General features: G+C 49.4%; 1 protein-coding gene across 1 annotated transcript in view; it reads left to right on the top strand.

Moving 5' to 3' along the window:
* Tubgcp3 (tubulin gamma complex component 3) overlaps positions 1-13,255 on the top strand; it is a 72,141-nt gene that overhangs the window by 22,704 nt on the left and 36,182 nt on the right. The window contains exons 6-11 of the mRNA XM_076872040.2: positions 667-839; positions 2,625-2,743; positions 3,282-3,407; positions 6,172-6,240; positions 6,595-6,727; positions 8,280-8,446. Of these exons, the coding sequence (XP_076728155.1) occupies positions 667-839; positions 2,625-2,743; positions 3,282-3,407; positions 6,172-6,240; positions 6,595-6,727; positions 8,280-8,446 (787 nt within the window). The remainder of the gene's footprint in view (positions 1-666; positions 840-2,624; positions 2,744-3,281; positions 3,408-6,171; positions 6,241-6,594; positions 6,728-8,279; positions 8,447-13,255) is intronic.

Genomic DNA, 13,255 nt, shown 5'->3' with positions numbered 1-13,255 from the left:
CCCTGTCTGCTTCGAGCAGCCTGCAGGGCTGTGGACCTCCATCAAGGGCAGCGGAGCTGCTCGTGTCTTGCAGCCCTGGTAGGGGCACTTTTGTTGGGAGTGTCCGAGTGCATGTCGTTGGAAACTTCTGTCAGGTCCTTGGATTTCTAGGAAGCAGCTGTGAAGTGTTCTCAAGTCACTTTGCTACCTTGACCTTTGCAGCTTGCCCTCCATTTCTGCATTTTCCCATCTTCCAAGTTGATTGAAATTGTAAGGTCTTTTCCCAGGGAGCACCTTGAGGGCGGGAGGTGATTGGGGCAGGCAGATGGGCAGGTTCCAGGTGTTTAAACCCCTCTGCTCAGGAACTGTCGAGTGAGTGAAAGGTGGTGATCTTGAAGTAAAATTGGTTGAGAATTCCAAAGTGGTAATTCGTGGGTAATGTGTTTCAGGTAGTTTTAAAGAGAAGTGGTTGGGGAAGAAAGGTGTGTGTGCAGGGGTGGGTCCAAGTGTCCATGGGCTGGGACTGGTTGTGGTGATGTTCGATTGGGTGAAGTCATGGGGTCTCCCATCTCATAAAAGGGTTAATGTGATTCAGTGTAGCAACTGAAAGGGAATTTCTGGGATGCTTTTCTCCTCGGTGAGTTGCATGGTCACTTCAAGATATAAACCTTACTTTCTTTTTTCTAGACAGTCTCATCAAACTCTGGGAGTCGGGGATTGCCTTCGACAGCAGCTGGGGTCACGTCTTGCATGGACTTTAACTGCAAACCAGCCATCTTCGCAAACCCCTCCCTCAAAGGGTATCTCTAGTGCTGTTTCTCGCAACCTGACGAGGTCGAGGAGAGAAGGAGAGACGGGCGGTGAGTGAGGCGTCTAGCAGCTCTCTTCCCTCCCTCAGCACCTCTGTTCCCAGGGGTCTTTCCTTTGTGTCGTGAAGGTGCCTGATCGGGCCCAGCATCTTAGGGTGTCACCTCATGTCCCCTTTTTTGTCCTGCAACCCTCTGCTTCTCAGCCAGTGGTCACAGTCCTTTCTCATCCTGCTATCCCTCCTGGGAAGCCTCATCAGAGCTCTTTTCCTGTCTCATTCTGTTTCTCCTGGGCTGGCTACTCGGACCTCCACGTCTGAGATACATGAAGGTTGTCTGTCTCTGTCACAGTGCCAGTGCTTAGTGCAGTGCCTAGAGGGTGGAAGAAACTCGGTGATAGTTTGCTGGATGGTGAAAGGAATATCAGTGTCCTTCTTGAGGCACTACATAGAGCGGGCTTCCCCTCTGGTCTGCAGCCTGCTGCCTCTGAGGTTGCACAGAAGGCAGGGAAAGGACTACCTTGGAGCTGTGAGGATGTCCAGGAGCCTGTGGCCTTTGCAGTAGGCTCAGCCCCAAAGAGGTCTGCTGTTTAACAGCAGCTTGCACAGGCATGTTGCTGGTGCTTAGTATGCCAGCGTCTTGACCTAGTCAGTGCTGCTTTCCACTCCTGACCCCTGGCCAGTGCCTTTAGCCTGTGTTCTTGACAAAGCCAAGAGTGGAAGTGGACTTGCGAGGTTTCCTTGATTAATCCAAGAGAATTAGGAGATGGTCAAAAGAAGAAAGGGCAGGGGATGGGTGGAGACCGCCTACTCTAAACCCCGACCTGGGGGTAACTGCATTGAATGCATAGCATTTGGTTGAAGAGAGAGTTGTTTTTAAAAGAATCCTGTTCAGACTGTGTGTTGCTTGTGAGAGACACAGTGGACTCAGGGTGGAGGGTTGAAGTAAGTGGATGGGAGGCACCCATCTCATGGACACAAGCCGCACAGACGTGTGCCTGTGTCTCTGTCTTGGACTTCACTGGGCAGGACCGGAGCTGAGGCAGAGGGCCTTTTCCTCCTAAGGAAGACATGGGGTCCCAGTCCTGTGTCGTCCTCCCCCTGCACCCCCTCCCCGCGCAGCTTCATGTGCACAGAGCGTGATGGCAGAAGCAGAGAGAAGAGAGACTGACCTGCAGTTACTGCTGGAGAGGACTGACAGGTGGCCCGGGTAGCAGCCGCGTGCGGTTCAGATAGGACTTGAACTCAGCTTGCTGCAGGTGGTATTCGTAGCACATCCCACCCACTCTTGGACGCACGCCCTGTGCTCTGTTGGGCTGGCTCTGGGAACACTGATCCCAGGTTGTGTCTCTAGGCCTCTTTCTCCTGCACCGGTTATCTTGGACTGTGGGTGCCTCTGCCTCCTTGTCCTTATTTTGGCCCTGTCCCCCAGTTTGACTTATGTTTGTTCAAAGGAGTCACGGCGAGCAGAGGCTTGTTTGCACTGAGAGCTACTTTTCAGTGGTCTGGCAGGACCCAGGCTGGAGTGCGTGTTGTGCAGGGGACCTGCGTGGTAGAGGTCACCTCTGTTGGTTGTCTCCTCTGGTTGGCTTATGCTGCTGGCCTGTTGGTCACATGGAGCTTTGTCCTTTAAAGTGGGCACTTCATGGAAGAGGGGCTCTGTTGCCTTTCAGAAGGCCTATTTTTCCTAAACTCACACCTTTTCATCTTAAGCTTGTTTATTGAGTTTGTAAATGTCCTGGTGGCAAATATGTAACCCAGAGCTAATCATGTCATGAAATTTATTTCATCTTAAAATGTGTCTGTTAGTGATTACTGTCTTTAAAAAATCATTTTACAGGTGCTATGGAAATTACTGAAGCAGCTCTCGTGAGAGACATTTTATACGTCTTCCAGGGCATAGATGGCAAAAATATCAAAATGAGCAACACTGAAAATTGTTATAAAGTGGAAGGAAAGGTACGGTAATGAGTGATCTAGTTTAAATATTCAAAAAGAAAAAAAGTGTCATAAGTCCAAATAGTAAGCTGTTTCCCTTCCAGGGTGCTCCTGGGGCTTTATGGAATTGGTGCACCAGGCCGGTCGCACCGGGAGGCCCTGGCCTTTTCCCTGTCCCATCCGGCTCCAGCTTTGGGCAGTGCTTTCTTCCTTTCCTTGGGTTGGCCATGTGGCTGCAGCAGTGCAGTCAGAGGTGCTTGAAGGACAGAGGGTCAGCTTGGCACTTTGCCGTTGACACAGGATTCTCAGAGGATCAGTCATGGCCACAGACAGGCACCGCACAGGGTGACGCCACAGCTTCATACTCCCTCCAGGGCTCCCCGTTCCCTGCTGGCCCTGTGCTGTCCTTGCCCTCTGTGATGGTGCGTTAGTACTGTTCGCTTTCACATGCTGAAGCCTGAGAATCATACTGTTAAGAGTACAAGTGGTCGAGGAGAGTGATAATGAAGACTCCAGTATTGGTTCTTCATTTTTAACTTCTGATGTGTTTCCTTTTCAGGCAAACCTAAGTAAATCTTTGAGGGACACGGCAGTCAGACTTGCTGAGTTGGGATGGTTACATAATAAAATCAGAAAGTACACTGACCAGAGGAGTCTGGACCGTTCCTTTGGACTTGTAGGTCAGGTATGTTCATTACTGTTAGCTTTGAAAATGCTTAAATCTACTTAAGGTCTGACTGTGGAAATGGCTACGAGGAGAACCCTTTTCGAGGACAGCCCCCCTGGTGGTCGGTGATGGCATCAGTCAGGGTGCATGTGCTCAGGGAGTGGAAAGCATGCCAGGCGTACACAGAAGGACCAGCCGCTGCTGTAAAGGGCCCACAAGTGGTAGGCCTGCGAGCAGGGAGCCTGGGAGGAGGGCCTGCCCCGTTGCTGCTGCCACTGCTGAGCAGCAGCTCCCAGGACACGGCTGACGTGACGTGCAGTTGTTCTGGGCAGCACCTGCGTCCATGTCTGCGTGCTGCAGATTCTGGTGCTGGGAGCCCATGGTGCCACCTGGGACTATGGTTGGACTCTGCAGAGGAATACCAGCTGCCTCCCCCTGCCGCCCACAGGAACCTGGCAGGAAGCAGCAAGTGTTTTCTTACTTGTAATTGGACACAATGTCTTTATTTTGTCTATTTATTTTTATGTGCTGCTGAGGATCGAACCCAGCGCCTCGCACGTGCTAGGCAAGCGCTCTACCACTGAGCCCTAGCCCCAGCCCCAGCCCCAGGCCCAGGAAGCAGCAAGTTTGAGCATGTTTCCACAGGCCCTCCTACTCTCAGTGGTTTAGCAGAAAAGATTTTGCCTATAACTTGATTCTTGGGTAGTGATCATTACCAGTATTACCTCCAAAAATTTACTGAGAGAATCACAAGGCGGCTGTGTACTGTAAGCCTAGAGTGGCACCGTAGCACAGGTGGTGAGGAGCAGCATGGCAGGGTGGCATGGCTGGTACTCGAGATTGACTGTGCTCAAGAAGTAGTGACTGATCTGGTTAGAAGAATGGTTGATGCTCTGGTTAGGGTGATCTTATGTGCCAGTTGGGGGGTCCTTGTTATGTGGTTAGTACCCCTTTTGAGTCTAGAAGTGTCTGGCTCTCCCACACAGGAACCTTAGGACTCTGGCAAAGGGGCCTCAGCTGGCTGCAGGCTGCCCTCTGAACATGTGGTGCTGAAGCACTCCTGGGCTTCACAGTTAACTTATGTGATCCTGTTCATACTCTTCATGACTGGTGGTGATTGGATGGTTTCTTGTGGTCAGGATTTTTTTCTCTATTTCTTAAACTTTTGGGTGTGTGTATGTGTGCCTGCCCTGAGGTGCTAGGTGTCGCCTTCCTCGCTACAAAAACACTCAGGGTCACTCCAGGGGAACTGGGCTGCACAAAATAACCACACAGGAGACAGAGATACCTTTTTCTTTGGGGTCTTGTGACGGCTCCTCTGACCTTAAGGGTCTGCAGAAAGAGAGAGAGAGCATGTGCTGAACCCTTTTATTGAGGAGAAGCCATTCAGTGAGGCAAGGGGTCAGGTTTCAGGGGGCTGAGTCTAGCTACGTGATGTCAGTAGGTTAACATCTAGGAAGGCCACACCCAAAGGCAGAGCAAGAGAAGGGGACACACAAAGGGCGTTTCCATGGAACATTCTATCCCATGCAGGGCAGAGGGGTAATATCACAAAAGAACAGGTGAGCGTAGCTCAATCCATGGGGTGACACGCCTATGTCTGAAGATGCGTCCTCAACCTTTGGGACCAGGGCAGTGCAGGGTCACTGTGAGATGTAGTGACGGTCAAAGCCTCTTCACTCCAGGATGGAAGGCGCGAATCATTCCGAGTGGCTCCCACAGCTAGGGCAGGGTTTTGTACCATGTAGTTCTGGGCCTGAGTAAATGACATGACTTTTCCTTTGTGGACATTGCCCAAGGAGATGGACCCTCAGTTCAGTAAGCACCCGGTGCCCACCCTGCATCCGGTGCTTCCTTCCTGATCTCATTTGCCTCCAAGGAACTGATGCCACCCAGGCTTGGGACAGTGGGGTCTGGCCTTAGTTGGGAGCCAGGACTTAACCCTAAGGTCTGTGATTCCCCAAACTGGAGCATTTATCTTGAAAGTCTCTTTTGAAATGTTTTGTGTTTTTAAAATCAGTATTTTAATGTTTGTTTTTAGAGCTACAGACATGAAAGTATTCTTAGCAGTTCCCAACCCACAAAGCATAAATATAGCAAAATAAACCCTATTTTGTGTGATTATAATTGTTTTAAAATATGCAGGGATATAAGGAGCCTGTGTGTTCAAGAGAACAGGCTCTTATCTGTTGCAGACTGTGTCTGGTGGGCCGCTGTGGGAGGTAGAACTGCCCCAGGGTGTGCTCTGTCGTAGCCTGCAGTTTGTGCCCATGGTCTGCTCGCAGATTGTGTGCGGGTGCAGGGAGCCTTCCTTGCAGCGCTGACAGTGCCGTCTTGCTGTGGCCCCTTGCCAGCCATCAGTGGGACAGAGGTTCAGAGCTGTGGGTGGGGAGTGAGCAGTGCAGGCCAGAGCACAGCTGGGTCAGTACTGAGTTACCACTCTTTAAATTTTGCCAATTAAGAAACTTAAAGTTAGGTTTCAACGCTAAAAATCTGAGGGGACATGGCCTAAAGCAAAGGCTCTTTGAAGTGACTGCCCCTTCAGCTTCTTGAAGGCCATGCTGCAAAGTCCACGCTGTCTTACTAAGGGCTACCACTTTCCTGACATGTGGAAGGGCTCACTATGGGGTCAGAACTGTGTGAGGACATTGGCAGAAGCAGCATTGAGGTAGAACTGCCCCAGTGTGTGCTCGCTGCCTCTGCTCTGGCCCTGGCCTCTCCAGGGCCAGGGTGGGGGTGGGGGCAGGGGCGGGGCACCTTGGTGACTCTCTGCTCCCCACAGAGCTTCTGTGCCGCTCTGCACCAAGAGCTCAAGGAGTACTACCGCCTGCTCTCTGTTTTACATTCCCAGGTAAGCTGTTTAAAAATTTTTTGATTTCTTCCTGATTTGAAGAGTTAGAAAATTAAAAACACATAGACAGTTTTTTAAGTTACTTTATACAATACTTTTAATGATTGCATTTTGTTTCATAATATGATTTGTTAGGTCCAAATGGCTATAAAGTCTCTTTGTATTCTAGAGCTCATTAATTGTTAATTTTCAGGGTCTTGTCTATCATTTAAAGACCCTCTGTCCTTGAAAGTACTATCATTTTTTCAAAGGGGACCTTTGGTTTCATCACAAGTGTAGTTTCTTTGTGTTCACTTTGTACTGTTTAGAATTAACTTAGAATTTGTGCCTAAACTTTTCCATGTTGTCTTTCAGCTACAGCTAGAGGATGATCAGGGGGTGAATTTGGGACTCGAGAGTAGCCTAACACTACGGCGCCTCCTGGTTTGGACATATGATCCTAAAATAAGACTGAAGACCCTTGCAGCCCTGGTGGATCACTGCCAAGGTGCTTCTGTGTCTGTGTGTGCCTAGATGTGTTCTAGTGGAAGATCGTCTGCAGGGCAAGCCATCGGTGTGCTTTAGTACCCTGACCCTTTGCATCCTAAGCTGCCAAGAGTACCTTCATTGAATGCAGATTAATAGACATGGTGCCTACAGGGAGGGCGACTCGTGGCCCGTGTGGTCCCTGTGTGTCCTTGTGGAGGCTTAGGATGTCCCCGAGGTGAAGGCCAGGAGGAGAGGTGTCACTGCATGTGTTCTGGATGCCAGGACCCTCCTTTGCTCCTCTCTGCCTGGCCTCTTGTTGGTCAGCCTCCCTGCCTCTCCCTCGTCCTCATTCCTCTGAGGCAGGGTTCTGCCCTGTTCTCCACCTGTATGGTGGCGTTCTTGTGTATGTGTCCAGCCGAGGCCCTCCCAAGCTCTAGCCTCTGTAGTTTTGGCTGCCTGCTGGACATTTTCCCCTCACAGTTTGTCCCAGATTGGCCAAGACCCTCTCCTTTCTCTTTTGTGATGTTGGGATCCTGGTAGTTGTTACATCCTAGGCTTCTTAGGACTTGATGGGATGTGAAGAGCCAGCCATCTGCCCCTGGTAGGAGCTCCCCACACTCCACCATCTTCTGCTATATAGCTTTCAGGACCTGAGCTTACATGTCTGAGTCCAGGTTTATCACCATGCAGTCTGTGCCCGCCTCCCTCACCTCCTGGCACTTCTCAAAAAGGTTTTTGAGCACAACAAGTAAAACTCTGCTGTTGGTCCAGTTACTGCATACCTCCATGGCTGGGTCTCTGCAGCATCCTCCTTTCTCTTGCAGTCCCCCATCTCTTCTAGTATCAGTCGGTCACCTAAGTCCTGCTGCTGTTCTCTACCTGTCTGACCTGCCCTCTTCCCATCTTGGTGGCACTGCTGCTGTGAGAACCACTGACAGATCCTGGGTCCCAGGCTCACCACCCCTGGTGCACACTGCAGAGCAGTCTGCCCACAGCAGTGACGCAGGGCAACATGAGCCGCTGTGTCACTTGGGAAGCTTCCTGCGCCTTTGCTTCTGGACCTGAGTTTGCCACTTGCCTGCTTCAGCCTGCGCTCAGGGCTGCTTTGTCTGCATGGAACAGGGTCTTAGATGGTGCTGCTGCTGGTTAAGGTGAAGAAAGTGAATTGAGACTAGCGTAGTGAACTCCAAAACAGTGTAGAACGTTAGTTTCTTAGAACTTTACATCATGCTGAATTACAATACGATGTGTGAATCTTAGTGTGGCTCAGTCAAGAAGGCATGAAAAGCCATGTAAGATCTAGATTTTGTCACCAGTCACTTGTTGCTACTTTCTGAATTGAAACACTTGTTAGCAGTCAAAAAGAGGGAAACCACTGATGTTGGGTGAAGCCCTGGGCAGGGTCTTGATGTCTTGGCCTGACGCATTGCTTATTGCTGCTGTGTCTAGGAACCAAAGTGGTGTAGACCGAAGAAAGCAGACACGCTTTATCTCAGTTACTTGGCCATCTTTGGTTAATGTTGAGTGACAGGTTTTTCTGTGAAGTAAACTTGGGTGTTGTGTTTTCCCAGGAAGGAAAGGAGGTGAGCTGGCCTCTGCTGTCCATGCCTACACGAGAACGGGAGACCCCTATATGAGGTCCTTGGTGCAGCACATTCTGAGCCTGGTGTCTCATCCCGTGCTCAGCTTCCTCTACCGCTGGATCTATGATGGGGAGCTTGAGGACACTTACCACGAAGTAAGGAGGGGTGTTTGGTGCCGAGGCTGGGGGCGAAGGGTACGGATGCTCGGGGCGAAGGGTGCGGATGCTCGGTGACTCCTCCTGGTTCCCCACCATTTCCACTCCCTCTGAGTGGGACACACCATACTTCACTCAAGTGCCATGAGCATTTTGTGCTGTGCCGAAAAGATAGTCTTGCTGAGCAGCAGAGCTGAGTGTGGTTGGTGGGAAACTGCTCTCCAGCTCCAGGAGTGAGAGACTCAGTGAGTCGGCCCACTTGCCTAGGCTTCTGTCGTGTGTCTGAGTGGTGCAGCCTCCCGTGTCTATTCACTGTTCCAGGAGACCCCTGGGTGCACTCACTTTGCCCACCTGTGGTGGGCTCTGCAGCATCCTCCTTTCTCTTGCATCCCCTATCTCTTCTAGTATCAGTCGGTCACCTAAGTTCTGCTGTTTGAAGGAAGCAAATTAATTGTATAGTGTATATTTTACCTTTTGGAACTATTGTCAATTCTGCTATAATGCAGCATGTGAATTCTTAAAAATCACTACTGTGCAGCTAGGCATGGTGGCTGAGGCGGGAGGATAGGCAGTTCAGAGCCAGCCTTAGCAACTTGGCCAGACCCTAAGCAACTCAGTGAGACCCTGTCTCTAAATAAAATAAAATAAGGGCTTGGATGAAGCTCAGTGGTAAAGTGCCGCTGGGTTCAATCCCTGGTACCAGAAAAAAAAAAAAAATCATTGCTATGCAAAGCCACACGATAAAAACCAAAGGGCTTTGTGGGAAAATAGGGTGAGGATTGTCACACTCAAAAACGTTTTCAGGAACATTAAGAAAGCAAAAGCAGGAACCTAAAAATAATTTACACCTGTTAAATGGTTAAGAGATACATGAACCTGCAGTAAGTACGGCATTCACCTTGGAACAGCTCTGATGTTTGCTGTGGAAGAGGGCATAGGGCTTGGATCCATCTGTTCTGTGAAGTGTTGGGGGCTTTCTGACACACAGTGCACCTAGGAGGAAGGAAGGGGGCCGAGGGCTGTCTGTTTGTCCTGTGGCTCTGGCTCTGCCTTTGGCTGCCATCCTCATGGCACGAGGTGCCCGTGAGCAGATGTGAAGCTGTGCCGCCATTGCCGTTGTTTTTAAGACACGTTCTAGAGCAGAACCAGTGGTAGATGGAGCTCTGTGCTTTGGAAGCCTGTGGTGGGCAGTACGTGGGGGTGTGTGGTGCCAGTGGTCAGTATGCCTCAGCTCTCTGATAACGCCGGGAGGGCCTTTGTATTACCATGTGTTACTCTACCACATGAACAGACCAGTATTTACTCAGTAGCTCTCCTGTTGATGGAAATTGTGTTTTTTATAGCTTTTAATCTTAGGAACATTATTCAAATGAATGTCCTTTTTTGTGTCTCCCACATTTCTTGGAAGTAGGTGTGGAGGTGGAACTCTGGCTGGTGAGGATGCATGCCTTAGGTTTTGATTCTGCCCTTTTAAGCCCTCAAGTGAGTGTATCTCAGGTTCAGCATCCCTAATTTGAACGTTCCAAATCTGAAATCTGAAACTGAGTGCTCTCATGATGCCACCAATGGAAAATTCCTCACCTGGCCACGTAACAGTTCACATGAAACAGGCACTCTGTATGCTGTCGACAACGACCTTCATACTGTCCGCACAATGCATAGGAAACATAAATGAAGTTAGGTGACACTGGAGTCCCATCCCAAGGTACCTTATGTATATGTAGACATTCCAGAGTCCAAAACAGATCCAGTGTTCTAAACGCTTCTGTTCACAGGCACTTCAAACCAGGGCCCCTGGGCTTCCTATTATTAGCTTACATAGGTGTTTCTGAGTGCAGTTAGGCCGGTTGGCTGTGCAGGGAGTGTGTTTTGTATTTATAGTGAACTTTAAATCCTTTTTGGGTCTGTTCTGGAAAATGTTATGAAGTTGTTTGTTTAGTTAAGAGTTTCAAGTGAGACTTAAGCTTTCAGGATTAAAGGGGTCTTATATTCTTGGGCTGTTCAGTTCTTATCCAGTAAGTTGGGAGGTAGGGAGGAACTTGCAAGTGTCTGCCTTTGCTTTGTTTTTGGTAGAGTTAATGCATTTGAATTCCTTTATTCTCCAGTTACAGGATGAAGTGAGTTTTGGATGGTGTTTTCTATGTAGTTGAGGTGGTGCATACCTGTAATCTCAGTGACTTGGGAGGCTCAGACAGGAGAATCATGAGTTTGAGGCTAGCCTCAGCAATGTACCAAGGCCCAAAACAACTTATAAAAAGGGCTGAGGATGTGGCTCTGTAGCAAAGTAACCCCCCCACCCCCCACCACAAATACCCCTGAAACCAAAAGAAGCCCTGTATAGTTGATTATTTAAAATGCTTGTTAAATCTTCTGACCATGATCACAAAACAAATTATCTATACTTTAAAAGTATGTCATTTTTGAGTTTAGGTTAAGAAAATGAAAAAATGAGTTTCTTTTTAAGGTGTATATATGTGCAGGGCCCAGGTTCAATCCCCAGCACCAAAGAAAAAAGTTCTGTGTGTTCAGTTTTGAGGCTAGCTTTTTATTACCCATTAAAATTGTACCTTACAGAACTAAGAGGTTATTTTTTAGAGCAATCTTTAAAAAGATTATGAAAAAACTTGAGAATTTTACGACTATTTATTGAAGAGTCTCTATCTAGTGATTAATACATGGATTCTAACCCAGCTCCGGGCGATTTCTGCTCTCCCGAGCCCTTGAGGTGCAGTGCCTGGGTTCCTTGCTGAGGCCTGCCCTGCCCAGCCCTGCAGGCCATGGACGTGCTGCTCCCTGCTTGTCCTGCTGCCTGCCAGGCAGGCCGTGCTGGGCTCTGGCCTGGCCGCCCTCCTCATGGCTCTGTGCCCTTCAGCCTCCCTTCCGTCTCCAGAGGGGTGTGGTGGCCACCCTTCTGGGGTTCCATGTGGACGAGGTTTGAGCAGACAAGTGGTGAGCGTGTAGATGTCACCTGAGTGAGGCAGCCCCAGCAGAATGGTGGGTTCCCCGAGTCTCTCTTGTCCCTAAGTCGGCGGCCTTTCTCTTTTCTGTTTGTACATCTCCATCACCCTGAATTTCTGGAGAACACTACGTTGATACATGTTCATTTAAACTTTTGATGAGCTTTGGAAACATTCTCTTTAGTTGACTCTGATGTACTCACTGAATGAAACTGGTAGTTTGTAGAGGGTGTGTTTGATGGTTATGTGGCTAAAATCTGAGAATTCTCCTTCATTTCCAGCATAGGTTAGTATGTCCTCAGTCTGGCTACTGTGAGGTTGAATTTCTGTAGTCTACAATTGACCCTGATGGTGATACAGGAGCTTATAATCTTTTATTTCCTGGTAGATTATTGGATGTCTGCATAAAGAAATGCTACTTTTTGTAATCAAAAGAAAGATAAAGACATCAAGAAAGAACTTGAAAAAAGGGAGTAGGTGTAGAGGTGGAAGCCGGAGCTGATCAGGGCATTACTGCAGTGAGAAGAATCGCTAGCTGCCCTGCTCAGCAGGGAGGTCAGGTGAGGCCATCCAGCTGGGGGACCAGAGGAGAAAGAAGGAAGGAATGTGAGCGGTGCCCAGGAGACTGCGGTGCGCAGATCTCACGCTCTGCTTTGCACATCCCGAGTCGGCACTCTCAGTGGAACAGGGAGGGTTTTTAGGTCATTTTAAGAGGCTGCTGTAAGACAGCGTGGGAAAACGGTATGCCAATGTCTTATAAATGAAGATACGAAGATCCCCAAGAGAATACTGGAAAATGGAACTCATGGCATATATCAAAAGGACCGTACCCCTCAGCCAAGTGGGGTTTACCCCAGGAATGCAAGGGTCCGGCCTAGAGCCGACTGTGTGACACCACACTCAGAGGATGATCAGAGAAGACAGAAAACACCCCCCGCCCCACCACCATTGGGGCTAAAGGACCAATTGAAGAAATCCAACATTCTTCACCTTAGGAACGCACACACTAACTAGAAAGGAGCTCAGCCAGCAAAGGGCGTCTATGAACTGTCACAGACCACGAGCCTCTGGGATCAGGAACAAGACGGGGTGTCTGCTCCCACCACTCCTGTTAGCATTGTGCTTCAGGTGGGGGGAACAAAACATCCAGGTCGGAAAGGAACCAGTAAGTGCTCTCTGTCCCTGATGGCAAGGTCTTGTAGATGCCAGCCCCACACTGTGAGGGTACCTGGGCGAAGGAGCCTGAACCTCTCATCTAATTGCTCCCAGCAGCAGGTGTGAGATCAGTAGCAGGAACCAGCTGTACTCCTGTGCCCCAGCAGTGCACGTCCACATGGGAGACTGAGAAGATAGTCACACGCAGTAGGACCCCAACAGGCAGGAGGCCTGGGGTCAGTTTAGCCAAGGAAGTGCGTGTCTTGAGCCTGTGCATGCTGTGTCTGTGAGTTTGCCGCCTCCAGGACTTTTGTTGCACGAGTGTCTGGGTGTGTGTGTGGGTGTCCCCTGGCATGGTCACTGTGGTGTCTCCGACGGGTGTCCTGAGAAGCAGTCTCACCCTGGCCTTGGCCTGCATGACTGGTGAGTGAATCTTCAGAGGTCTGTATTGATGGATCTGATTCCTAGAAATCAGTTGCTTACTGAGAAAATCTCCCTCTTTGTTTCTGTGTTTAGTAGGGGAGCCTTGGTGTTTCTCCAGCAGCGAACGACATACCTTGGTATAGTTAGCTTTATTTTCCCTTGATTCTGTTAGGTTTAATAGTGAAAATTCAAGACCTTGAGTGGAAAAATGCATCAGTAAAGTAAAAGCTTTGTATCTGTATTCTGACCTTGTTTTTCCTCCCTTGCTGCATCT

The sequence above is a fragment of the Callospermophilus lateralis genome, chromosome 12, assembly GCF_048772815.1.
Source record: "Callospermophilus lateralis isolate mCalLat2 chromosome 12, mCalLat2.hap1, whole genome shotgun sequence".
NCBI classification, from domain to species: Eukaryota; Metazoa; Chordata; class Mammalia; order Rodentia; family Sciuridae; genus Callospermophilus; species Callospermophilus lateralis.
Note: the sequence above shows the minus strand (reverse complement) of the source record. Positions and strands in the feature narration are given on the sequence as shown.